Source organism: Equus caballus, chromosome 27 (assembly GCF_041296265.1).
Source record: "Equus caballus isolate H_3958 breed thoroughbred chromosome 27, TB-T2T, whole genome shotgun sequence".
In the NCBI taxonomy this organism is placed as follows: Eukaryota; Metazoa; Chordata; class Mammalia; order Perissodactyla; family Equidae; genus Equus; species Equus caballus.
This window is the reverse complement of record NC_091710.1, coordinates 57,492,081-57,519,356: the sequence shown is the minus strand read 5'-3', so window position 1 is coordinate 57,519,356 and position 27,276 is coordinate 57,492,081. Positions and strand designations below refer to the sequence as shown.

Below are 27,276 nucleotides of genomic sequence, written 5' to 3'. Positions count from 1 at the left end.
CCACCTCTGCCCCATGGGTGTATAGATAAATCCCTCTGTGAGCCAGATCTGAGATGCCTCTGCCTTATCACGACACGTGACGTACCTGCTCAGTCTACACCGTATGTTAAGCATTTACTGTGTGTTCCTAGTGCTGGGATACAGCAGTAGATGACAACAGACAAAAAACCATGCCTTGGTGGAGCTTGCATTCTAGTGGGACAGACAGACAGTGAACACAATGAGTTCCACACGTGGTTTGTTCCGTGTAATAAGTGCTGCGTGAAAAAAAGCTGGTGTGGGAGGTAAGAATGTCGAGGGGTGGGTAGTGGTATGTGGAAAAGTAGGCGGAGTGCCCTCCCTGAGAAGGGGTCTGTTGAATGACATCTTGGGCACTGAGAGAGCTGGCTTGATGGACATTTGAGGCGGGAGAGCAGAGACCTGGGGACAGGGTCTGTTTGGCACACTCGGGGAGCAGCGGGGACACCAGGATGGTGGAACGAGGGGAAAGCAGGAGACCAGATGCCAGCGTGAGCCAGGGCTGGGCATGAAGGGCCACGTTGGGCATAGTGAGGACCTGGGCCTTTCTCAGAGCAAGATGAGAAGTCACAGATTTTGAGAAGAGGGGGCCTTGTTCAGGTTTGTGTTTTAACAGGCTGGTTCTGGCTCTGGGGTTAGAAATAGACCGCAGGGAGGCAAGGACCAAGCAGACCAGCTACTTCTGAAGAGGCTGCTGAAATGACCTGGGTGAGAAATGGTTGTGGCTTGGAGAGAATCGGGGAGGTGGGGTGAAGAAAGGTGTTCAGTTTCTGGGTATATTTGCAAGTAGAGCTGACAGGCTTTGCTGAGAGGTTGTGTGAATGGGGTGTAGTGGAAGAGAGGAGTCTAGGAAGACAGCAGGAAGGATGGAGTCCGTTGGCTCAGTGACATCTGAATGCATATCTTCAGGCGCACGTGTGCACAAGCTTTTCAGGGGCCTTCACCTCAGAGGGGAATTGCCAGGTAACAGGGCAGGCATATCTTCCATTTCCCAGTGAGGTGGTATTGATTTGTGCTCTTGTTACCACCGTATGTTCGTCTGACTACACAGCTCATCCTTTTCTCCCCACTTGTTATTTCTTGGAAGTAGTTCCATGTCTGTACATGTTGATTTACCTCATTCTTTATAATGCTGTAATTCATTGTATGGATACATCATAACTTATTTAGCAAAGTCCCCAGTGGCGGTATTTTATTTTCCATTTTTTTAATTGAGATATAGTTAACGTGTGACGTTATGTTAGTTTCAGGTATACAACATAATGATTCACTGTTTGTATATATTGTGAAATGATCACTACAGTAAGTCTAGTTAACATCCATCACCATACATAGTTACAAAATTTTTTTCTTGTGATAAGATCTTTTAAGATTTATTCTCTTAGCAACTTTCAAATATGTAATACAGTATTAACTATAGTCACCATGCTGTACATTACACCTCCATGACTTATTTATTTTATAAATGGAAGTTTGTACCTGTTGACTCCCTTCACCCATTTTGCCAATCCCCCACCCACCACCTCTAGCAACCACCAATCTGTTCTCTGTTTCTATGAGCTTGGTTTTTGTTTTTTAGATTCCACATATAGGTGAGGTCATATGATATTTGTCTTTCTCTGTCTGACTTATTTCAATTAGCATAATGCCCTCAAGGTCCCTCCATATTGCTGCAAATGGCAAAATTTCCTTCTTTTTTATGGCTGAATAATGTTCCATTATATATATATATATGTATGTATACATATACATGCATACACACACATCACATTTTCTTCATCCATTCATCCATTGATGGACACTTTGGTTATTTCCATGTCTTGGCTGTTGTAAATAACATGGGGATGCATATATCTTTTCAAGTTACTATTTTAAGTTTGTTTGGATAAATACCCAGAAGTGGAATTGTTGCATCATATGGTATTTCTATTTTTTATTTTTTGAGGAACCTCCATACCATTTTCCATAGTGGCTGCATCAATTTACATTCTCACCAATGGTACACAGGGTTCCCTTTCTCCACATCCTCACCAACACTTGTTATCTCTTGTTTTTTGGTAATAGCCATTCTAACAGGTGTGAGGTGATATGTCATTGTGGTTTTGATTTGCATTTTTCTGATGATTATGATGTTGAGCATCTTTTCATGTGCTTGTTGGCCATCTGCATGTCTTCTTTGGAAAAATGTCTATTCAGATCTTCTGCCCATTTTTTAAATCGGATTATTCTTTTGCTATTGAGTTGTATGCGTTCTTTTCATATTTTGGATGTTAACCCCTTATCAGATAGATGATTTACAAATATTTTCTCCCATTCAGTAGGTTGCCTTTTCATTTTGTTAATTGTTTCCTTTCCTCTGCAGAGGCTTTTCAGTTTGATGTTGTTCCATTTGTCTATTTTTGCTTTTGTTGCCAGATCCCCAAAATCATCACCAAGACCAATGTCAAGAAGCTTACTGCCTGTGTTTTCCTCCAGGAGTTTTATGGTGTCAGGTCTTATATTCAAGTCTTTAATCCATTTTGAGTTAATTTTTGTGTATGTGTAAGCTAGTGGTCCAGTTTCGTTCTTTTCCCTGTGGCTGTTCAGTTTTCCCAACACCATTTATTGAAGAGACTTTCCTTTGTCCATTGTGTATTCTTGTCTCCTTTGTTGTAAATTAATTAACCACGTATGCATAGGTTTATTTCTGGCTTCTCTATTCTGTTCCATTGATCTATGTGTCTTTTTTTATGCCAATCCCGTGCAGTTTTGATTACTAAAGCTTGAAATGAGGAAGTGATTTCATAGTTTGAAATCGGGAAGCATGATGCCTCCAGCCTTGTTGTTTTTTCTCAAGATTGCTTTGACTATTCAGGGTCTTTTGTGGTTCCGTACAAATACTAGGATTGTTTATTTCTGTGAAAAATGCCTTCGAATTTTGATAGGAATTGCGTTGAATCTGTAGATTGTTTTGGGAAGTATGGACGTTTTAACAATGTTCTTCCAATTCATGAGCATAAAATAGCTTTCTATTTATTTGTGTCTTCTTCAGTTACTTTCATCAATGTGTTATAGTTTTCAGTGTACAAGTCTTTCACCTCCTTGGTTAAATTTATTCCTAAATATTTTATTCTTTTTGATGCAATTGTAAATGGGATTGTTTTCTTAATTTCTCTTTCCGATAGTTCATTATTAGTATATAGAAATGCAGCAGATTTTTATATATTGATTTTGTATCCTGCAACTTTACTGAATTTGTTTATTAGTTCTAACAGTTATTGATGGAGTCTTCAGGGTTTTCAGTATATAACATAATGTCATCTGCAAATAGTGACAGTTGTACTTCTTCCTTTCCAATTTGGATGTTTTTTATTTATTTTTCTTACCTGATTGCTCCAGCTAGGACTTCAATAATAAATTGAATAAAAGTGATGTCAGTGGGCATCCTTGTATTGTTCGTGATCTTACAAGAAAAGCTTTCAGCTTTTCACAGTTGAATGTGATGATAGCTGTGAGCCTGTCATCTATCACCTTTATTGTGATGAGGTACATTTCCTCTATATCCACTTTGTTGAGAGTTTTTATCATAAACAAATGTTGAATTTTGTCAAATGCTTTCTCTGCATCTATTGAGATGATATCATTTTTCGCCTTCATTTTGTTAATGTTGTGTATCGCATTGATTGATTTGCAGGTGTTGAACCATGCTTGCATTCCTGGAATAAATCCCAGTTGATTATGATGTGTGATCCTTTTAATGTATTGTTGAATTTGGTTTGCTAATATTTTGTTGAGGAATTTTGCATCTATGTTTGTTAGGGATATTGGCCTGTAATTTTCTTTTAGTGGTGTCCTTGTCTGGTTTTGGCATCAGGGTAACACTGGCCTTATAAAATGGGTTTAGAAGTGTTCCCTCCTCCTCTTCTTCTTCTTCTTTTTTTTTTTGAGGAAGATTAGCCCTGAGCTAACATCTGCTGCCAATCCTCCTCTTTTTGCTGAGGAAGACTGGCCCTGAGCTAACATCCGTGCCCATGTTCCTCTACTTTATATGTGGCATGCCTTCCACAGCATGGCTTGACAAGCGGTGCATAGGTCTGCACCTGGGATCCCAACCAGTGAACTCCGAGCTGCTGAAGCAGACCGTGTGAACTTAATGGCTGTGCCACCAGGCTGGCTCCTGTTGGGAGGTTTTTGGTACTGATTGTCTGTTCAGATTTTCTGCTTCATCGTGATTCGGTCTTGCTAGGTTCTGTGTTTCTGGGAACTTACCTATTTCTTCTAGGTTGTCCAGTGTGATGGCCTATAATTTTTCATAGTAGTCTCTTATATTTCTTTGCATTTCTTTGGTGTAGTTGTAATGTTCCTCTTTCATTTCTGATTTTATTTATTTGAGTCCTCTCTTCGTGAGTCTAGCTAATTGCTCGTCAATTTTATTTACTTAAAAAACCAGCTCTTAGTTTTCATTGATCTTTTCTATTGTCTTTTTAGTCTTTATTTCATTTATTTCCACTCTGATCTTTATTGTTTCCTTTCTTCTACTAACTTTGTGCTGTGTTTGTTCTTTTTCTAGTTCCTTGAGGCATAAAGTTAGGTTGTTTATTTGAGATCATTCTTGTTTCTTCTTTTTTTTTTTTTTTTTGAGGAAGATTAGCCCTGAGCTAACATCTGCTGCCAATCCTCCTCTTTTTGCTGAGGAAGACTGGCCCTGAGCTAACATCCATGCCCACGTTCCTCTACTTTATATGTAGGACGCCTTCCACAGCATGGCTTGCCACGCGATGCATATGTCCACACCCAGGATCCAAACTGGTGAACCCCAGGTCACCGAAGCAGAATGTGTGAACTTGACCGCTGCGCCACCGGGCTGGCCCCTGAGATTTTCCTTGTTTCTTGATGTAGACATTTATAGGTATAAACTTTCCTCTTAGAACTGCTTTTGATGCATTCCATAAGTTTTGATATGTTATATTTCTATTTTCATTTGTCTCAAGGTATTTTTTTATTTCTCTTTTGATTTCTTCTTTGACTCACTGGTTGTTCAATCTCCACATATTTGTGGATTTTGTAGTTTTCCTCTTGTAATTGATTTGTACTTTCATACTATTGTGGTCAGAAAAGATGGTTGATATATCAACCTTCTTTAATTTATTAAGACTTGTTTTGTGGCCTAACATATGATCTATCATGGAGGATGTTCCATGTGAGCTTGAGAAGAATGTATATGCTCTCTCTTTTTTATTTTTTAAAGATTGGCACCTGAGCTGACGTCTGTTGCCAATCTTTTTTTTTTTTCTTCTTCTACCCAAAGCCCCCCAGTACATAGTTGTATATTATAGTTGTATGTCCTTCTGAATCTGCCACGTGGGACACTGCTGTAGCATGGCCTGATGAGCAGTGCTACGTCCGCACCCAGGATCCAAACCAATGAAAACCTGGGCTGCGAAGCGGAGCATGTGAACTCAACCATTCAGCCACGGGGCCGGCCTGGTGAATGTATATTCTCTTGCTTCTGGATGGAATGTTCTCTATGTGTCTGTTAAGTCCACTTGATCTAACATGTTGTTTAAGGCCAGTGTTTCCTTATTGATTTTCCGTCTGGATGATCTACTCATTGATGAAAGTAGGCTATGTAAGTCTCCTACTATCATTGTATTGCTGTCTGTACCCCCCTCTAGGTCTGTTAATATTTGCTTTATTTATTTAGGTGCTCCTATGTTGGGTGCATAAGTATTTACAAATGTTATATCCTCTTGTTGGATTGATCCCTTTATCATTCTGTAATGACTTTCTTTGTCTCTTATTACAGTCCTGGTCTTAAAGTCTATTTTGTCTATTTCTGGTGAGTATAGGTACCCCAGCTTGCTTTTGTTTCCGTTTGCACAGGATGTCTTTTTCCATCCCTTCACTTTCAGTCTGTGTGCCCTTATATCCAAAGTGAGTCTCTTGTAGGCAGCATATAGATTGGTCTTGGTTTTTTATCCATTTAGCCACTCTGGGTTTTTTGGGGAGAATTTAGTCCATTTACATTTAAAGTAACTATTGGTGTGTATTTCCTTTTGTCATTTTGTTAATTGATTGTGGCTTTTTTGTAATTCCTTTGTTCCTTTCTTCTTCTTTTGCTCTCTTCCTTTGTGATATGATGATTTTCTGTAGTGGTGTGCTTAGATTCCTTTCTCTTTCTCTTTTGAATATCTACGGTAGGTTTTTGGTTTGTGGTTACCGTAAGGCTTACGTATAACAACTTATATCTATCGCAGTCTATTATAAGTTTATAGCAACTTCAGTTAGACACGTTCTAAAGCTCTACATTTTTACTGTCCCCCCCGCATTTTAGGTTTTTGATGATGCAATTTACATCTTTTTATCTTGTGTATTCATTAACAAATTATTGTGGTTTTAGTTATTTTTACTACTTTTGTCTTTTAACCTTCATACTAGCTTTATGAGTGATTAACCCATCACCTTTACATTAGATTATTTTGAATTTTACTATTTATTTACCTTTACCAGTAAAATTTATATTTGCAGATGTTTTCCTGCTAGTACTTAGTGCCCTGTTATTTGAGCTCAAAGAAGTCCCTTTAATGTTTCTGGTAAGCCTGGTCTAGCGGTGATGAACTCCTCTAGCTTTTCCTTGTCTGCAAGACTCTTTGTCGCTCCTTCAATTCTGAAAGACAGCTTTGCCAGGTATAGTATTCTTGGTTGGAAGTTTTTCTTTCAGCACTTTGAGTATATCGTTGCGAGTCCCTCCTGGCCTGCAAAGTTTCTGCTGATGGTCGTATGGGGGTTGACTTGTACATTACACGTCGTTTTTCTTATGCTGCTTTTAAGATTCTCTCCTTGTCATTAACTTTGACACTTTAATTATAATGTATCTGGGTATGAGTCTCTTTGGGTTCATCTTATTTAGAAAACTCTGTTCTTCCTGGATCTGGATGTCTTGTTTCTTCCCCAGATTCGCGAAGTTTTCTGCCCCTTTCTCTTCTCCTTCTGGGACCCCTACAATGCGAATGTTGGTCTGCTTGATGTCCCATAATCCCTTAACCTATCTTCATTTTTTCTTATTCTTTTTCCTTTTTGTTCCTCTGATTGGATCAGTTCCACTGCCCTGTCTCTGAGTTCACTGATTCTTTCTTCTGCTTGACCTAGTCTGCTTTGAAGCCCTCAGTTGTGTTTTTCAGTTCAGTTATTGTGTTCTTCAGCTGTGTCTTCTATTTGGTACTTGCTTATATTTTCTGTCTTTTTGTTGAAACTCTCACTCTGTTTATCCATTCTTCTCCAGAGCTCAGTCAGTATCTTTATGACTGTTATTTTGTTCTGTTTATCAGGTAAATCATTTATCTCTGTTTCGTTAAGGTCTTTTTCTGAGATTTTATCTTGTTCTTGCATCTGGAACATACTCCTCTATTTCTTAATGTACCATGACTCTTGGTGTTCGTTTCTATACAGTAAATGAAACAGCCACCTCTCCCAGTCCTGGAGGAGTGGGCTCGTGTTGGAGATGAGCCTTGTCGTTCGTTCCTGCTCAAGCTCTTGGTATCTCTCAGACCTCTGTGATTGTTCAAGCAGCCTGCTTTATTCTTAGAGGCAGGCAGTAGTTGAGGGTGTGCCAGACCTGTCAGTGTCCCACAGGGGAGGATCTCAGTCAGGCTGCCGAAATTCAGGCTCATCGGAAGCCACACCCTCAGGCAGCAGCTTTGAAGTATGCAAATATACCTCTTTAAGGGGAAGACTGGGAGATGGGCCTTTCCGTCTCCTCTCTCTGAGTTAAGCTTGATAGCCAGTTAAGAAAGGTTTCTTTCTTTGCTGTGGTCCCATTGAACCCCACGATCGCCGTCTGGCCAGAGCCAGGCAATCGAAGGACATGTCCTCTGGCAGTAGCCACAAAGGAGGGGGGCTGCCAGACGTGTACACAGCTGCTTCCTCAGAGGCACTGAGGACCTGGGGCCGGGCATGGGGGGAGGGTGGAGATGGTGCCTGCGGGCCTCCCCGTTCTCTGGAGAGGATGGGGTTAGCCCGGGATCTGTGTTTAATCAGAAGCCCCTTCCGTCTCAGGCACAGCTGTGACCATGAGCTGATACGCCTCTTCCACAGAGACTGAGCTCCTGGGGCTCTGCACTCTTGCTGTGCCCTGGGCGTGGCTGCTGGTTGAGAACTCTCCCTCCCTTGGTTACGGTCTTGTGGGACCTGTGAGTGCAGAGCCGGGTGAGGGGGATGTATCCCTTGGCAGCAGCCGCAAATATTGGGGCACCAGAAAGGGGTGCCAGCTCTTCTCCAGGAGGTACCAGCCAGCTGGAGTGAGGCAGAGGGAAAGCGCCAAGAGGGCGTCCCTGGCCTCGTCTCTGGAGGGTATTCACTGGGCCTAGGTGTGTGTGAAATGGGATGCCTGCCCCTCGGCCGATGCTGTAAGGTGAGAAGCAGATGAGCGTCTTCACAGAAAGTCTGGTACTTTTCACAGCTGCTCAGACCCGGGTCCTCAGGCGGCAAGTGCTCGTGAGCCCTCTGAGGGCCTGTTCTCGACTTGCTGTAGCCTGGAGGGGCTGGTCGCCATGAGTGCCATCAGCTTTCAGAGCCAGGTCTTTGGGGCCTTGGCTCTCAGGAGTGAGTCTTAAAAGCTGGGGTCCTGAGCTGGGGTCCAGCCCTCACTTCTCAGGAAGACGCCCCGGCGAGTCCTCCCCTTTGTGGGTCCCGTGTCTCAGCCTCTCCTGCCCACTTCCCTGTGGTTTGTTTTCTCCTCTCCTTTGGAGGGCTCGCTCCACTAGTTTCTGGGTTTTCAGAGGAAATTGTTCGTATGTCAGGTTGGTGTGTCCATGGGAGGAGGTGAGTTCAGGATCCTCCTATGTCACCATCTTGAACCTGACCAGAAGCAGTTCCTAGAGGCTTTAGAATGGACTTTAGTAGCAGGCAGGGCTGGCCTCCTGCCCTTGTTGTTACTCTTGTTCAGAACTGTCTCCTTATTATTGCTTGTTTGTTCTTCTTAAATGAACGTTATGATTAACTTGTCTAGCTCTAGAGCAAAACATGATGTGTTTTATTAGGGTAGCATTAAATTTATATTTTTAAAAATCTTGCCAGTTTCATCTCATCTTACTTGCAAGAGTTTTACAAATTAGTCTTTTATGAGTTTTAAAATTTCCTGTGTTTGTGTTTATAATTTTCTTCTTGTCATTGTTGATTTTATATATTTGTATTTTATCTTTTATTTTTCTGTTGAATTATCTAGTGGTTTATCTTACTGATTTTGTTTTCTCCAGAGAACCAGCTTTTGGGTTTAATTTTTAATTTTACTCTTTTTCTATATATTAATATCTGCTTTTATCTTTAATAGTTCTTTTTGTTCATTTATTTTTTCTAGCTTTTCGAGGTGTATGTTTAAATTATTTACTTTTGTTATTTAAATTTTTATTAGTGTATGTATTTAATGCCATAAAGTGTCCTGTTGATACCAGCTCAACACAAGGTTGACATAAGGGAAGCCACATTGTAGAGAATAAAGCTATCTTGTAGCTTTGAATGACCCCTGACTGACTAACCCCGCTGGATGTGCCCCCTCCAGGAGATTCACCTTCTCTGTAGATTCTAGGACTCCTGCTTGTGCATATACCTCCCAGCTGTGATAAGACAGTAACTTCGTTCTTTTGAGTTCCTTAGGAATGTGGTGACCCCCGAACAGAGAGTCTGTGCTGACAGCCGTCATCAGTGACGACTGAAGATCTGGTGTGGCCACTCCCAGTCTATAACACCTGAGAGTCAATATTCCTAACCCTCCCCTACAGCCCACTGGCCTCTGTAACTGCTTCAAGATTCTGTGTCCCCCGTAAGATGGTTCTTTAGGACGCTGGTACCCCCATCTTGCAATTTGCTAGCTTATCGCTTAATAAATGCCCTTCTCTGCCACCGTCTTGCCTCTTGATTGGCTTCTGTCTCACACTGAGCAGATCATGCCCTTTGTGCGGTAACACTGTGATGGTGGTTCTTCTTGGTCCCGTAAGCTCTGAGGTACATCTCCCCGTCCTTTATAGGTGTGTGTCTTATGTTCAGCATGGCGTTTGGTTTTGCTTTGTAAGCCAACCCAGAACTCTTTCCTTCAACAGTGAGCCATACCTATCCACGCTCACTGCTCTGTTTGGCTCGGTTCTCTCAAGTTAACGTTCTAGACGTACGTTGTGAATTTACACCTGTCTCTCTGTGTCTGTGTGCGTATCTTTCATACACTCAGGACAGAGCCTCTCACCTTGTGTTTTATTTGCTTTTATGCTCTTAGTATTTAGGAGATTTTCCCTCTTATTGTCACCTTTATGCTAATCCTGTTATATCATAACCTGGATCCTTCTTTTCTGAATACTGACAGTTGGCTCCCCACAGTAGACAGTATTGCAGTTAGCTCCTGGTCTCTCTCCCTGTCCGCATTCCCTCCTCCACGGTTTTGGTGGTGGTTCTTCGTTTATGTTATTGTATAACCATTGCATGCTGTGCTGTCTCCCTTCCACCACCATGTACCCATAGTTCTACAAATAAATACACGTTACCTGCTCAACACCAGCCTTTTTGCCTCTGCCTCTCTAGCGCTGTTGGTCCCCAACCTCATTCTATGGTGGATCCCTGATGAAGCTGCTGGTCACAGTACTTCCTGTGTTTGTCACATTCGTAAAGTTTGTTATAGCCTTTACCCTTAAAAGTCAGTTTATCTAGATGATAAACCTTTGGTTCACTTGAATATGTTGAGTATGTCACCAGAACCTCTGCCATCCCTGGCCTGTGATCCTGGCTCCAAACTGCTGTTCACTTGTTTCTTCCTTCTCATCTTATGGACATACACTCTTAAGTGGGAAGGAATTGATAGGATTGGTAGCCGTGTGAATATCATGATGACGTCTGTCAGTCAGGCGAGACAGCAGCTGGGAGGGTTAGGGTCAGAACCGTGCTTGCAGGAAGTGAGTGGAACGCTGTGGTTGGCTGCTCTGTGCCCTGGGCATTCCACAGTTCTCTCTCACAGATTTGTTAGCCACTGTAGTTGGACTTCCTGACATAGGCCTTCTCTTAGAGGGCTCCATTTTGAACCTCTTAGTGACAGTGTTTTCCATCCTGAAATTGCGTGCTGTGTGGTCCAGTTGCTTCTCCTTGCTGGGTGAGCTGTGGGGCTGTGTGGCCACCGTTCGCCTCAGCCTTCAGTATCCTGTCCTGCCGTCTGTCCAGGGCCCCTCGTATCACACATTCGTGTCAGACTCCTCGTGCATGTCGTGGGGTATTTACGAAAGATGTGTTAATGCTAAAAATAGGTTTCATGTCTGTTTTTTTTAAACTTAAAATTGGACTTTTTATCTATCTTTTTTCAAGAGACACTAATAATACACTGATGCAAAAGTAACTTTGTATCAGGAAAATGAATAAACTTGAACATTCGGCCACCAGGAGAACACAATATAAACCCTGATCCTTTTTGGAGAATGTGTGGATGAAAAGCTAAATGGTAACTGGTGACTGTTGATGAATCGACGTATGACCTAAAACGAGCTCAGGCTGTTAGGGCAGAGACGGCGCCAGCGTGGAGGCGAGGAGCTGAAGCCGTCTCTTAGAGAGGGTGTGCAGCCGCTGGTTCTGGAAGAAGTGCCGAGGAGATGGGCCCTGGATCGCGACTGTGCTTGAGGATTTCTTTGTTTTGTTTGTTTTTGGTAAAGTGATCACGTTTTGTGTCGTATTTACTGTGCTCTACAGAATCTTTCAGAGAAATCACGTTTTGCTGTCCGTTTCTTTCCCAAAGTCTCCTATAGCACCTGTGTGCTTTCAAGAAAGATCAATGTCAAACTGAAGTAATTTAAAAAGATAGACAATTGTGTGAGCTTTCTAGGGTTACCATAACCATAAACTCCATGGCACGAGGCAACAGAACATTTTCCCTCACAGTTCTGGAGGCCGGAAGTCTGAAGTCCAGGTGTTGGTGGGGTCGGCTCCTCCTGGAGGCTCTGCCGGGTCCCAGCTTCTGGTGTGGCCAGCAGTGCTTGGCGCCCCTTGGCTTGTGGGTTGTACATCGCTCCAGTCTGCCTCCACCATCACACCACTTTCTCCCTGTGTCTGTCTTCATGTGACCTCTCCTCTTCTTAGAAGGACACCAGCCATTGGATTTAGGGCCCACTGGTTAATTCAGGATGATTTTATGATGAGATCCTTCACTTAATTACATCTGCAGAGACCCTGTTTCCAAATAAGGTTGTATTCATAGGTACCGCAGATTAGGACTTAGGCATCTTCTAGGGGCCACTGTTCAACAGTAATAAATACATTACAATGTATTTATTATACAATAATAAATATATCTGGTTTTATATCGTTTATAAGATTCTGATTTCAAGAAATTGACTGGGGGTGGATGCTACAGTTTCCCCTATCATGCAAAATCCTAGAAATGAAAAAGGAAATATATTACCTTAAATATTGTAAATATATATTGTACTTGAGAAAGAAATGGGGGAGGCAACTCTGTGTCTCTGTGGAGCTGAAAAGATAAAGAGTCGGTGAGACACAGGGCACAGTGTTTGACTGAAGGACTTCCTGGTGGGAGAGTGTGATGTGGAATCACCCAGAAGGTGGGAGCAGCAAGGAGCTCGGGCGTTCAGGGACAACCTCAGGGTGATCATTTGAGAGACGCGGGAGGAGCCACCAGCAGAACAGACGTGTGCATCCCTCCATCCCCAGCCCTGGAGGTCACCTGATCACTGGGTGCTTGGGGGTGACCCCAAGTCCAGACACATGGTCTAACAGCACATCCTGCCCATTCCCCACCTCCACTAAGACCACACAGGGGGCATCCAGGCAGCTGTGCCTGCCCATCCCCAAGCCAGGCCCAGCGCTCGAAGGTAGGGGATAGTCCAGTGAGAATCCCACCTGCGTTCCAGGCACCTTGAAGAGACATCGGACACTGAAGAGAACGTACCACCCGGTTGGGAGCCAGACAGCTCAGTCATGGAAGAACTCGTCCATGAAGAAACACTACACAAATCACAGCAGGATGAATATCGTCCTGCGACATTTCGAGCCTGAAATGATATCCCAACTGGGATTTACTTCAGAATAGTCAGAGTTTGTGTGGGGGCCACGAAATGCGTGGAGAGAGAGATGAAGAAAGATGGGCCATGAGCGGATAATTGTTGAGTGAGAAAGTGCCAACCCCAATGGAGAGGAGGGTAGTAATGAGGTTAGTTCCTTGTTTTTTATAGATAACTCAAGATGTAGAGGTATATGCCTGGTTTTTGGAATTACAAAATTAGTAACCAGAGCAGCCAAAAAAATCCACTTCAGCCAATTTGGATGTGAGATTGGCAAGGGAGACTTTTTGTTTTGTACTCACTTGATTTTTTTTATCACATGCAGTACATTTTATAGTTTTTAATACTTAAATCATTCACAAATTTTGGTAATTTTCTTGCTAGAAACAAAACTTTGGTGATGTATCTTAGAGCACCACAGCTTAGAACGACTATCCTATCAGCCATTTTCAAAACTAGAGGCTTACCCTCGCTTGTCTTATTTCCCCCGAAGTGTGTGAGAATGATGGGAAGACGACAGCCCATCATAGCACAGTACCTCACAGACCACAGTGAACCCTAGAGTGGTGTGGGAAATGGAGCTCAAGGCGGTGTTATCTGCCTCTTCAGGAAGATGTCAGTTTTCTAACAGGTCACCACTGGGATGAGGTTATAACATTCGGAGATATTAGGGCACACATGGACAGTGTTAAAGCTGCTAGCTGACTTCTAGAGTTAAATTACCAGGAGAATTTCTTTGCTCGGCCATAGGTTGTTTCTATTAGGAGTTGTTTGGATGACTCTTCTCTACATTCTTCCGTTTCTTGATTGGAAATGAATGCCAGGTAGGGGAAGTCGTGCGCCCTCAGTGTTTATTAGAAAACCCTCAGGCTCTGTTGCCTGTAGGCACGTTCCCGAGAAAGAGGGTGCTGGTGCGATACTTGGCTGTGGATGTGAGTGTTAAAAACCATCAGCTTCATAAGTGAGACCCTATAAAATGTATAGACCTTCTGTGGTTCTTGCACGTACATCTGTCCCCTGTATTTTCACCTTGTCATATTGTGTGAGGGTCCATTGTTTGCTTGTGTTTTAAGGCTTCCTTCTTCCCTCCTCTTTGCCCAACACACACTCCAGACATCCTCCCGAGACTTGATGAGCATGCTGCTCTTTCTCTAATTGTGGTAAAATACACCTAACATAAAATTTACCATCTCAACCATTGTTAAGTGTACAGTTTAGTCGTCTTAAGCACATTCACATTGTTGTGCAACCATCACCACTGTGCATCCTCATAACTCTTTTCATCTTGCAAAACTGATGGTCTGTCCCCATTAAACACTCACTCCCCTTTCCTCTCCCCCAGCCACTGGCACCCACCATTCTGCTTTCTGTCTCTGTGAATTTGACTCCTCTTAAGTACTTCATGTAAGTGGAATCATACAGTCTTTGTCCTTTCATGTCTGGCTTATTTCACTGAGCATCATATTCTCAGGGTTCATCTATGTTGTAACATGTATCAGAATTTCCTTCCCCTTTAAGGTTGAACAATATTCCATTGTATGGATGGACCACATTTTGTTTATCTATTCATCTGTCAATGGACACCTGGATTGCTTCCACCTTCTTTCTACTATAAATTGTGCTGCTGTGAACATGAGAGCACAAACATCTCTTGGAGACCTGCTTTCACTTCTTCTGTGTATGTACCCAGAAGTGGAATTGCTGGATCATGTAGTAATTCTGTGTTTCATTTTTTGAGGAATCGCCAGATCGTTTTCCACAGAGGCTGTACCATTTTATATTCCCACCAACAGTACACAAGGGTTCCAATTTTCCCACATCCTTGTCAGCACTTGTTATTGTCTGGTTCTTTGATAGTAGCCATCTCAACAGGTGTGAGGTATCTCATTGTGGTTTTGGAAGGCATTTCCCTGATGATTAGTGATGTTGAGCCTCTTTTCATGTGCTTATTGGCCACCTGTATGTCTTTGGAGAAATGTCTATTCAAGTCCTTTGTTCATTTTTTAATCAGGTTGTTTTGTTGTTGTTGAGGGTTCCACTGATTTTTTATTTTATTTATTTATTTATTTTTTTGAGGAAGATTAGCCCTGAGCTAACTGCTGCCAATCCTCCTCTTTTTGCTGAGGAAGCCTGGCCCTGAGCTAACATATGTGCCCATCTTCCTCTACTTTATATGTGGGGCACCTGCCACAGCATGGAGTGTCAAGCGGTCCCATATCCACACCCGGGGTCCAAACCGTGAACTCCGGGTCGCCAAAGTGGAACGTGTGCACTTAACCGCTGCACCACCGGGCGGCCCCTCACTGATTTTTAAGTCAGAGTCCGTGATGGATTTGCCTTGAAATGTGTTTGACCAATAGTTTATATACACGTGAAATGGAAAGACTTGTACAACATGAAACACTGCTTAATTCACATTTTTAGATGTTGAATTTTAATTTTGGAAGCTTTTTTTTTTCTTACTTTTACTTTTTTTAACTTGTGAGTATAACAACTACCACCAAAAAAGTACAGCTTTTTTCCTGGTTTAAAATATTTTGTAAAGTCAGCATCTGAGTTTCCTTAAAGAAGCCATTTGCCTTGATTGTCCCTGTGGACCCAGGCTTGTAGCTGTGTCTGGGAGGATCTGGGCCTCACTCTGAGGTCGCTGAGCTTCCTCGCTGCCCAGGCAGGTCGACTCCAGCTTCGGTGTCCACCAGCATGGGGAGCTCTCGGGGAGCCATGGCCCACACGGTTGTGATCATGTTTTTGAGAAGGAAGTGGTTTCTGCAGCCAGCCCTGCCTGTGTCAGCAGGGATAAGATGGGACTGTCTCCTCCCTTCAGACAGGAGCATTTGAGTCTGGGCGGCTCAGACATGTCAGGGCATTTCCTAGCTCCCTGTTCTCTGCTCTAGGCTTTCCAGCGCCCAGCTGAGGCTCACAGTGCCCCTCCCGCCTCCTGGTGAGGTCATTGCAACCCTCCTCTCCTCCCGCAGCCTGATTTCATGTCACTGACACTATTTCTGAGAACAGTGTATTTCTCTTTTTCCTGAATGTCTGTAGTTAGAAAAGCTGTTCAGATTTGAAAGCTTCTACATTCAGTATTTGAATCAATGACAACAAACCAGTGTAAGATTAAATGTGAGCTACAACCAGGATGAACAATTTTCATGAATTGGTGTTATTTAATGCCTGCTGCTGAATGTTAAATTGTTTGTTTTTCTAAATGCGCTTTTGCTTCTCTTGATGATTTACAACTGTTGCCAAAGCCATTTAAGTCTGTTCTGACAGTCGTAAATAGAGTCATTTGGTAACTTCAGCTGTTTTTATTAAAAGTCAATACTGGTTAGTGGAAGGAGCTGTTGCATGATTTTCTTGTTCAAAGAGCAATGATGGGGAAATAAACAAGGTTACTTCCTTGGTGCTGGGCATCAGTCCCTGGACCTGTGCTAGCAAGCTCGTCTTCACAGAGTCCCCTGCTTGCTTTCAGACCGAAAACAGCTCAGTGTGTTGAAAATAAAAATTGTGAGCACCTTTAGTTCTGAGGGGGTGGACTGCTGTTTACATAGTTTTTTTTTTTTACTACAAGGAAGAAACTATTTTTTTAAAAGAAAATGTGTTCAAGTTGTTTACTTATTGCCTTATGATTTTATTTCCTTATTTCATCAAAAAGAAAAAGAAAAATTGGGAAAGCTTTTAATTAGTGCATTTAAATGGGAAACATGAATGTTCTGCTTCCTCTGGCTTCGGTTAAGTGCCTTAACAGTTAGCATTATCTGGTTGATGCTCAGTGAGGAAGTGTCGCAGTGCGGTGATGGTCCTGGTTAGGTCTCTGACAGTATGGGCGACAGACAGAAGTGCTGAGTGCTTGCCCATCGTCGGGCCAGGGACATGGCAAGTCCCTAGCACCAGTTATCATGGCATCTGTCACTTTAGCTTTCTTCCAGAGTGTTTATAATCTCTGTGCTTTGATAAAGCATTTTGAAGTTTGAAACTATCTTGGTTAAGCATATCAGAGTCCTTGGGAGACTAAAACATTTCAGCACTTCCTGGTATAACATTCTCAAAAGAGACAAGATGAATCTCAGATTTCTCAAAAAAATGTATTAGATATTAGCATAGTAATTTCAAACCTGTGATCATCACTTTGAAGATTAACTGGTTACTTCCAGAATTTAACACGATTTTTATTTTGGTCTCCTGAAGTGAACACCAAATATTTATTACCTTTTTGTTTTTTTTACAAAAGAAATGCCAAATGAAGAACTCCCTGTAAAAATATTTTAATAAAATGTATCTTTATTTCAGTATCTTAAATAGTGAAGATGAAGAAATATTCAATAATGAAGAGCAGGAATATGCATCTAAAAAAAGGAAAAAGGACCATTTTAGAAATGACAGAAATACTCAATGTAAGATCATTTTCATTAATAATTTTATATTTTACTTGTTGAATATGTTGATATACTAAATTGCTTTGGTAGTGTTATGAAATAAAAGATGGGACAGATATGTATAGATAACAGCACTGTAACCAGTGTTGCCCGCTGACTTAATGATCAGACTTTTTCCAGCTCAACCATTTTCTTTGGTAAGATTTGCAAAAACGAAACAAAAGCAGCAAAACCCACAGAACATCTGAATGACTGACTAGCCGTCATGAGCTTAGGTCATCGGTTCACTCCCAAGCAGTGAGGCCAAACAATGAGGCATCTGGACTTCGGGCTTTCCTGCAGGGGGCGCTGCTGGTTTGGAGCAGGAGATAGACATGGGCAGAGCCGCATCAGAAACACCCGGAAGCAGCTTAGGCTGGATGGAGTTGGGGAGCCTGGAGGGAGTAACTCACCTGTGGAAGGGCCCCTGTCTGCATTATGATACAACCATGAGTCACTGAAAAGAGGTTTAGTGTGTTCAGTCTCCTGAAAAAGATGGGGTCCCATGGAGAATAGTCATCCTGATCCTTGAAGCTTTGGGATTCTAGTTATGTGAAAAAATTTATTTAAATGGAATACTATATAAAGGCAGTAAAAGAATAGGATTTTTATTAATAGAATTGATTAATAATTGCATTTATATAGCCATTTATGTTTTGATATTACACAGTCATTATAATACCTATTTTCTTCTAAATTACCAGGACTTGCTTACATATAAATATGTTTCATCACGTCTTAAACTGTTAGAAAACAAAGCAATTCTGTTAACATTTAACCAAGTAAAAGCATTCCTTATCTATATAAGTCAGATAATTTTGTTAGCATATGCAACTATTGAAGTTTCTTAAAATCTTAATTTTGAAATGATTCACCAGATTTTAAAAACAAAGTTAATTTTTATTCTAGGTTTTTATCGTGAAAAATGGATCTATGTCCATAAAGAAAGCACAAGAGAAGTAAGTATTCTATTATAAATGAGTATATTTTGTATTGTTTCTGTTGAATATGTAATGTCACATTAAGTAAATTCTTTTGCAATATCAAATCTCTGGTTCACATTCTCATAGATGAAAGCATACGAGGATCTTGAAAACAGTGATTCTCGTTTGTGTGTACGTGTGTGCGCGGTGTGTGGTTAGCACCCTGGTACAAGTCTGAATCAGCAGCAGAGCTATTTCAGAACGAGTGTGGATCCCTAGGTTCTCCTCTCCCCTGTTAGTAGTGAGCCTCTGGTGCTCACAGGGATGCGTCCTAGCTCCCTTGTGTTCTAGGATGGTGAGAACTTTGTGACCCTCTTGTGATGGGTGGAGCAGCTAAGAGGACGTTAGTAATTGAGTCTGAGTCTGCAAGAGCAGTCTGAACCCTTTTCCTCCTTTCCTTTGCCAGTTGGCTGAAGTGTTTTTATGAGCTGTCAAACCATCAGTTCATGTCAGGTTCCGTATGTTTCCTTATTCTCTACTTAGCATCCAGAGAAGCTTACCTCCTTCTGCAGTCTGAGAAACTCTGCATTCCTTGTTTTGCCGCAGTTGGGGGAAATAATTTAGGGAGCAGGTGTTCAGCATATATGATGTTAGCATAAGTTAAATGTTCCAGAAGTGTTAATGGCAGATGTTCTGAAAACTAGTGCAACCTCCGGGAAGCTTAAGGATTACATTCTGAGACAGAAAACTTGTTTGACCTATTTGGCGATGGTGAATATTGTTAAGTTATTGTTAAAGAAACTACTCTGATCCTTACCACACAGTCTGGGACCATTAGAATGTCGGGCAGAATCTATCCTGGTTTGAGCTTATGAAAGACTGAAATGTTTCCTTTGCTCTGTATCACCACACTGATTATGGAACAGAGCATCTGATGTAGGCCAGCATAAGCGACAGAAGGGGGGTTTATTGTGGGTCTTCAGGGATGCTGCATGGGTCCTGGGAATAGGGATGTAAGCAGGCTCAGGAAGGGGTCAGAGCCCAGAACTGAGAGCCGGCTCTCTCCAGCCCTTCTCTGTGTCTCAGCATACATCTGTAGTCTTCCCACCAGATGCAGGCCCGGGGTCTCTGCTGCTTTGTCTGCATGGCCGACTGTGGCTGCCCCATAGCCTCTGAGGCTCCACGGTGGTTCCAGGCCCCCACAAAGGTGGGTGTGCCCCTGTAGTTCAGACATGTTACTTGTGGTCTACTCTGTGAATCAGATTTAATTCTCCAAAAAAGAAGACGCCATTGTGAGATGGGTGGCTACCTGGAAAGGGGTCTGCTAGAACAGCATTTAGAATTCTGTTCATTGAGAAGAGAAAGAAATTAAAGTAAAAATATCAGCTGTGATTGATTGCAGATTATCATTTATATCTAATTAACCTTTGCTTCCCCCGTAGCTCCCAGGAAAATATTTTGCACATAGTAGATATCAGTAAAAATATTGAATGTTTTAATAAATACGTTTCGCTGATTTGTGAGACTAAGGTGTTTCCACTCCAGCTGCCCTCTCCAGACCCTCTGCTGCCATCTGTCTCAGATGTGAGGAATACTCTGTCCTCTTGTGTTTTCTGTGATTGTCCAGTTTATCCATCCCCACAAGTGAGTCAAAAACCTCTGTATATCGTCTAAGTGTTTCAAATACATAAAATCAAGTGTTAAATGACTCCTGAAACGTAATGTACAAATCTGGACAAACCTGTAAGGAACACAGGGTCATTAAGGAACAATATCTGAGAGAGAATAGCAGTGTTTTCGGTACTATTATTTGTGTTTTGTTTGTCGTCTTTGACTCTTGGACCTGGGGTCTGATTCCCACCTTCTTGGGTGCCGGGCATCCCCTGCTCCCAGCCTGGGAATTGCCCATGGTCCTGTCCCCTGCCTCCTGCCCTCCCTACCTGGAGAGGGCCCCCTCCCAGGTGCTTCTCCGCCTTGACCCCATGTGGTGGGGCGTGCTTCCAGACCTGTGGGATGCATGGGTCCCTGCAGAGGAATCCACTGTTTCAACTTGTATATTTAGAACAGAGACATCCTCAGAATGCCAGGCAGATCATTTAGGTATCTGTAGCTGCAAAGCCTAGAATACATCTAGTTAGTTTATGATTTTAGGCTTAATTTTGTCCTCTCCCAAACACGTCCCCAACAAAAGAAATCGATGATATTTAATAAGTATTTGCCTTTGTCATTATATCAACAGTGGTGTAAAAATGTCAATGTGTAGTGTCTTGATGATGCATAAATGACAAACTTAGCATTGCTATAATTTTACTTTCATCTAAACATGGAGTAAACTTTCAGAGTATAAACAAATGCCCTTCGCCAAAACAGACTAATTTGCGTTAACTCTCAGTTCATTTTGATTAATTGGCTGATTTGGCAAATTTTCGCTGTTTTGTGTTTGTTTTTCCAGAGGCACAGCTATTGTACCTTGGGAGAGGCCTTTAACCGCTTAGACTTCTCCAGTGCAATTCAGGATATCCGAAGGTTCAATTATGTGGTCAGAGTGAGTACTTTATTTCAAAGCCACTTTGGTGATGCTCTGGGTTGACTGTGTTTTGAAGATTTTAAGTATAAAATATTTAAGATGCTTTTGGCAACTGCATGAAGTTGTGCTTATTTGCTGTGTAGGAAAAAACACAAGGAGTGAGTTCAGGAGAAAAACAGTAGTGATGAGGAGTTTCTCCAACGTTGCTGTCCTGGGTCACAGAGGTGCCTCTGCAGGTTCTGTGGGACCTGGCCACACCACCCACGTGCTTTCGCTAGGAGCTGCTTAGCCACACGCCACTCCTGTCTCCAGAGATTTCACCAAACCACACGGATTTGGAATCTGCCTGGATGTTACCGTGCCAGAGATAGAAGGAAGAGCAGGAGCTTTCCCATGGGGTCTCCACCCGATCCTTTCCCGTGCATTTGCTACTGCCGGCTTTTCACAGAGCATGAGCCCTGCTTAGTAGAGGAAGAATGCCTAATAGAAAAAAGGAAATTTATACAAAATAGAACTCCAGAAAAGCCTTGTTGTGTTAATGACATATTTTTACAAGAGATTTTTATCTTGGCCTACATTTAAAAGGAAAAGATCTTAGCCATGTATTCCATTTAGTTTTTGCTTTTATTTGTCTAAAGATTAATTACTCTGTGCTTTATTACCTTCCTTCTATTAGGCAAAGTGAAAGTGATGGTTCATAAAGCTGTTAATTTTGGGTTTTTAATGGCTCTTTGAGACTGGAAAGATTTTCCTTGTAATGGCTTTTAGGCATTTAAAATTGTTATCCAAAGGACAAACAGTTGGGAGGATTACATAAAGTTAAGCCTGAGGTGGTCTCACCTGCTAGGTTTGGGCCGTCGGAGTTTGCCAGGGCACCGTGTGTCACCAGTAGGGGCTCCTTGGGGCCACGTGTTTCCGGAGGCGTCGCCGCTGGCGCGCATGGAGACCAATTCCTCCGTGGTTTTCTGAGCTCCCGTTCAGATGCCTACTCACTGCCCGCAGGGGCCCCATCAGTTCTCCTCCAGACGATGGAGCCGAGATTTGATTCGGCCTTGTCGAAGTGGTCAAGAATTGAGGAGCCGGGAGAAACGTGCGTCAGCGGAGTTGTGTTGTACAAAAAGGATTTCTCCACGTCGCTCGTTCGCGTTTCCGACCGTACTCAGTGTTTCGTACGAGCAGTTGTTGCTCGCTCGACCACACAGGGATTCATTCTTGGTGGAAATCTGCAGCGGGACGCGCCCTGCAGGAGGAGGCCGCCCGCCGGCCCCGCGTGGCCCGTGCGCGCCGCCCTCTGGCCCTCGGCTCGCCGGCCTCCGGAGGCCCTGAGCAGCCGCGCTCCCGGGCGGGGTCTGCGGGCCGGCCTGGGGCTGCGCGATTCCAGCCGCCGCGACCCTCCCGGTTTGGGTTTGTCTGCGCGCGCGCCGTTCTTTTCTGAGGAGCCGTTCCTCGTCTTCCTAAAGCCTCCTCCGAACAGCGGACGCCGGGAGGGCTGGGGCCTGGGCTGCGGCTTCTGGTGCGGGCGGCTGTGGGCGTTAGTGTGCGTGTCTCGGCGAGCGCCGCACATGGTCGCCTCCCGGGGTGGCGGCGGGGGACCCGCGAGTTTAGGACGCGCCCACCACGCCCCGGGCTCCTCCCAGGTCCCGTGTGCGGCTGCTGGGTGCGCAGTGCCCCTGCCCGGCGGGCCTCCCTCGGGTCCTCCTCGGCGCCCCTCACCAGGCTGGCGGGGCTCCCTTCCAAAGGCGGGGCTTCTGGCCGGCCTGCCGAGACAGACAGACGCAGCCTCGGGGATGCCCTGGGCTGAGGCCCGGCGCCCCTCCCCTCCCCGCCCCGCCCGCCGCCCCCGCCGGCCCCTCCGCGGCCTCCGGTCCGGTGTCCTCTTGTCACCTCTGCAGCTGGCCCGCTCGCTGCCGCCCCCCCTGCAGCTACGGGGTCAGTGGGCGACCTGCGCTGCGTTGGGCTGGCTTCGCAGGAGGAGCAGCGTATTTGCTGATTTTTCTGCCTTGAGTGTTTGGAGCAGCGCGTACTACAGCTGAGGCGATCCTCTTGCAGTTGGTCTCAGTGAGGTGGTTTCCCATAGTGAATGCTGAGTTGTCCATGGAGTCGCTCAGTGTTGGAATAGCTGTAAACAAGAAGCGCAGAGGCGTTTTTTTGAAATGCCCGATAAAAAATTTCCTAACATTTCTTATGGCATTCAGTAATATTTTCCCTAAGAATTTATGTGAAAAGAATTAATAGTATACATTTTTCAATTCACATTTTATATAAAATCCTTTTGTTCATCTAGAATTAGCAGTTTTAAACTGAGACTAATCAGTAATTACTACATAGTTTCTGAAGAAAAAATTAGTGTTAGACTTTAGTGTTCAATGATAAATTGTTTCAGTTATCAAAATAAAGTAGTTTGGAGTGGAAGTAGCCTCTAATTCATCAGGACTTTCTAGCAGTGTTGGTAAACCCACCATCTATACCATATTTAAGTCCCTCCTGGTTGGGGTCATATAGAAGGAATTTATTAATCCCTTAGTCACAATAGGGGATTAGGAAGTATTAATAAATAAATAGGAAGGCTTGTGTATGGTTAACAAGTGCCATTTATTAGGCTGTTTCATGAGAAGTGAGTTATGGAAGATTCATGTTTGGGCAAGACGGGATCACACAGAATAGTATTTCTCCATTCAGAAACGTTTCACTGAAGGGGTAGGATTTCCCGAAGCACATACAATATTCTGAAAGGGTATCTCAGCAACTTCATGACTTACAAGACAGTTTAGCAGTGGAAACCGGATTTCTAAAAGGGTTGTTGAGTAATGTGACCAGGAGGACACAGGAAGTTGGGATTTTGTGTCTGTGAGCCATGACTCTCGGACTAAGGTACGGGTGTGAATGAGCGACAGAGACTGACAGTCAGACTTGGAAGCCGTACGGAGACCCCGGGAGCTCTGAACGGCCCACACTGCACAGGACAGCTGCCTCTGCTGGACGGCCCAAGCCCCGGCTGCAGTGCTCACACCTCTGCGGGCCCGTGGGCTGCGTCCTCGGCCAGGCCGTGGCTGCCTGGTGTCTTGTCCCCAACTTTTCCATGGGCACTCGCCACCAGTGGTCAGGAGGGCCGAATGGTCGGGAGCCAATGATGGGGTGCGGAGAGTGAGCAGGAAGAGGACAGTTACAAGGGTAGCAGCAGTCATCTGAGTGCATCTGGTGACAGAAGGGCGTATGGGTGACAAGTACAATAGGCCTTTCTTTCTTTCACAGTGGATAGACCCTAAGGTCTTCTAATATTCTCATCCTGTCTCACTTTGAATATGAGAAGTGAGTCCATGTTAAGGTAGATTCGATGACATGATTACAAGCTAATAAGACAGTAAAGAAAAACTGCAAGTATCAGAATCTAGGAAAACCTTTTGTTTCGACAAAAGGTAGATGAAGACGTTTTAATGCTACTAGAGTAAGAGTAAGAATTTTGCTGGTGAATTGTTGAAGCTGTGTGACAGTAAAAATAGTAGAAGGTGTCGAAGTGGCCTCTGCCCCCACAGGGAGCTGACAGTATATTTGTTGGCAGGTGTGGGTTCCTGCAGACTTGGCAGTGGGCTTGGGCGCAGGAGGCGGTCAGACATGTTGGCCACAACAGGAGGACACACTCCTCTGCTACGTGGGTTATCTCAAGGAAACATCCTGTGAGAATGATTTTGGAGTTAAAGATGTACCTATTCTGTGTTTAGTGACGTCAGTTTTCCTTCTGTTAGAGGTAGGGTTTTTAGAGGGTGAGGATCTTTTGTTTTTGTTTCTCTTTCAGTATCACCAGCTTCTCTTATCTCTGTCTCATCACCTCACAGGAAGGTTCTGCCACCTCAGTGGTGTGCGCCCAGGTTGGACGCTGTAAGGGATGCTGTGTGGTGGAGTAGCCGAGCCTCTCCTGCTCTGTTGACTTCGTTTGTCTTCTCTGCTCCCGAGGCAGGTGGAGCTGGTCCCTCCCCTCTTTGTCCAGCTTTTATGTCTTAAGACTTGCTCGCCTTGTCCCTCTAACCCAGAGGCTTGTTTGCTGTGTCACTCGAGTTTGGAGATGAATTCCTCCCTGATTCCTGAGTATTTCACGGACCCTTTACATAGCAGAGTCCTGAAAACAATGACAAAGACATCTCTGGCTGGAATATGTGGTGTTATGAAGACTGTGCTGACTTCTGCTGAGGACTGCTCAGCATCAGCGGTTTACGTGGCGGCGCACCCTGAGGAGAGATGGCGAGGCCGCCAGCTGGACACCCAAGCGAGCGGTGGCAGGCAGGTCTAGGAGGGCCTGGAGCCACTTTTTGTGTGTGGGCTCTGTCTTTCTCTTCTTTGTTTACCAGGGAACCCCGGGTGTGTTACTGAGCCGCCTCATCTGTGGCCTCTGGTGGGTTAGTATCTCCCTCAGAGGCTGTCGTGAGGATGTCATCCTTAGATCATGGAAAGTTCCGGAACATGCTCTGTGCATGTTATCTGTGTTTGGGTGGTTTAGACCAAGGGGTGACGGCCAGGTGCAGATCCATTTATGGACCAAGATTTAAAGACAAGACGCAGGCTGAGAGACATGTTGCCTGTCACAGGAGAAGCCAGAAGGGGCACCAGAGAAATCTTTGTCCTGATGATGGCGAAGTGGTTTGGTTAAGACCTTCTTTTTCTCAATTCTATAAACTTTTCCTCTCATGGGAAACAAGTGACTTTCATAAGTGCATCATAGGACATTTTAAAATAATAGCCTTCTGAGTGCAACGAAACTGTTGAAAAGGTGTCTCTTTAAAATTTCTGATCCTGCTGCTGATCAAGCCTTTGTTTGCTGTGTTGCACTTTGTCTTAAGGGACCCAGCTGTGTGGGGAGTTACTGTCATCTAATCGTTTATTCAGTAACCCCACGGGACCCCACATACCTAGAATGTGACCTGGAAAACCATGGTTCTTGTTCTTCCTGAAGTGAGTAAATAGAGGAGGGGGGAATGAGCCTCTGTTCACGTGAATCGTTTTGTGAGCTGTGCCAGTTGCCTCTCATCACTGTTAAGTACTCTCCACCATTCGATCTAAGTATGAACTGACCAGCGGGACACTCTAAAATAATTAAATTTTTGCCAACTGTTTTACTGAGCCTGCAGGTACCCCCTGTTTTCAAGAAAACTTGGTATCTAGAAGTGGAGGAAGTTCTTTATTATAATAAAACAGATTCTTAACAAAAGGATGCCCTCTGAGTTCCTTAACACAAAAAAGATAGACTATTTATATTTTATTTTTTTAAAAAACTTCTATTCTTGATTCAAGAATTGGCCATAGGCTACTACTCTAGCCATTTCCTATAATTTTTCCCCTTAAAAAGTGTTGGATTAAAGTGTACTAGCAAAATTTGTTAATGCTCTAAGAACAAGATTTGTCGAAGAGAAGGACCAAGAAATAATGCAGGGCCTCCCAGAGATGCCTGCTTTCAGTGGAAGGAAACGCTGTTCCTGACAGTCGACCTCAAGAGAGCTGAATTTGACGTTGCATTGCTGATGTTTCTAAGAGAAAGTGAACATGAGCTGATGATTATGGTGGATGGTGTGTGGCTGACTCAAGCACACTGGGAGTCTTTTTAAAATTTCCTTTGAAAGGAAACACATTTTTAAAATTATAAAAGATTTTACTTTTTTAAATTTCTTTTCTTTTCTTTTTTCTTTTTTTGCTGAGGAAGATTCACCCTGAGCTAAATCTTTTGCTAATCTTCCTCTTTTTGTTTGAGGAAGATTCACCCTGAGCTAACATCTCTGCCAGTCTTCCTCTATTTTGTATGTGGGCTGCCGCCACATCATAGCCACCAACAAGCAGTATAGGTCTGTGCCTGGGAACCAAACCTGGGCCGCTGAAGCAGAGTGTGCTGCACTTAACCACTAGACCACAGGGCTGGCCTTGCAAAATTTTTAATTTTTAAAATTATATAGAAGTAACAAGGCAACCTCAAGTGTAATTTTATGTAGTCATAAGCTTTTGAAAGCTTGGTGCTTTAATTCCTTAAAAAGTCTTATATATGAGATTTGGGGATGTGTAATTTTTTCCGTGTGTATAATTATTGATGAAATTGTGGGACTCACTGGCATAGAGCTATGTAAGTAATCACACTGGGAGCCTTTGCTCATTAGGTGGCACACCAATGAAAACGTGTCCTCTGGGTGAATATCCAGGGTATTTAGAATTCGAAATGTCATTACTCTAGAGACTGCAAGGATCCAGACCATCTGCATGTTTAACTTTCAGCATGTTCATCCTGTCAACAAGATGACTTGTGGGGGATGACTAAACACAGCAACTAAGAATGTTTTTAACAAAACTAAAATTGTAAACTGTGTAACAGTTCAACTCAGATAAAATAGCAGTCTGTC

The 27,276-nt window shown here is 43.5% G+C and overlaps 1 protein-coding gene across 25 annotated transcripts in view; it reads left to right on the top strand.

Moving 5' to 3' along the window:
* FBXO25 (F-box protein 25) overlaps window positions 1-27,276 on the top strand; it is a 182,966-nt gene that overhangs the window by 133,862 nt on the left and 21,828 nt on the right. For 14 of the 25 annotated variants that reach the window (XR_011433162.1, XR_011433163.1, XR_011433161.1 and 11 more), the window contains exons 3-5: window positions 17,328-17,431; window positions 18,362-18,411; window positions 20,828-20,920. Coding sequence is in view for 16 of the 25 variants with exons in the window: in XM_070252855.1 (XP_070108956.1) it covers window positions 17,328-17,431; window positions 18,362-18,411; window positions 20,828-20,920 (247 nt within the window). In the remaining 9 variants the exon portion in view is untranslated. Of the gene's footprint in view, window positions 1-17,327; window positions 17,432-18,361; window positions 18,412-19,920; window positions 20,020-20,827; window positions 20,921-27,276 lie in introns of all 25 variants that reach the window. The other 11 variants (XR_011433160.1, XR_011433157.1, XR_011433156.1 and 8 more) reach the window with 1 other exon arrangement.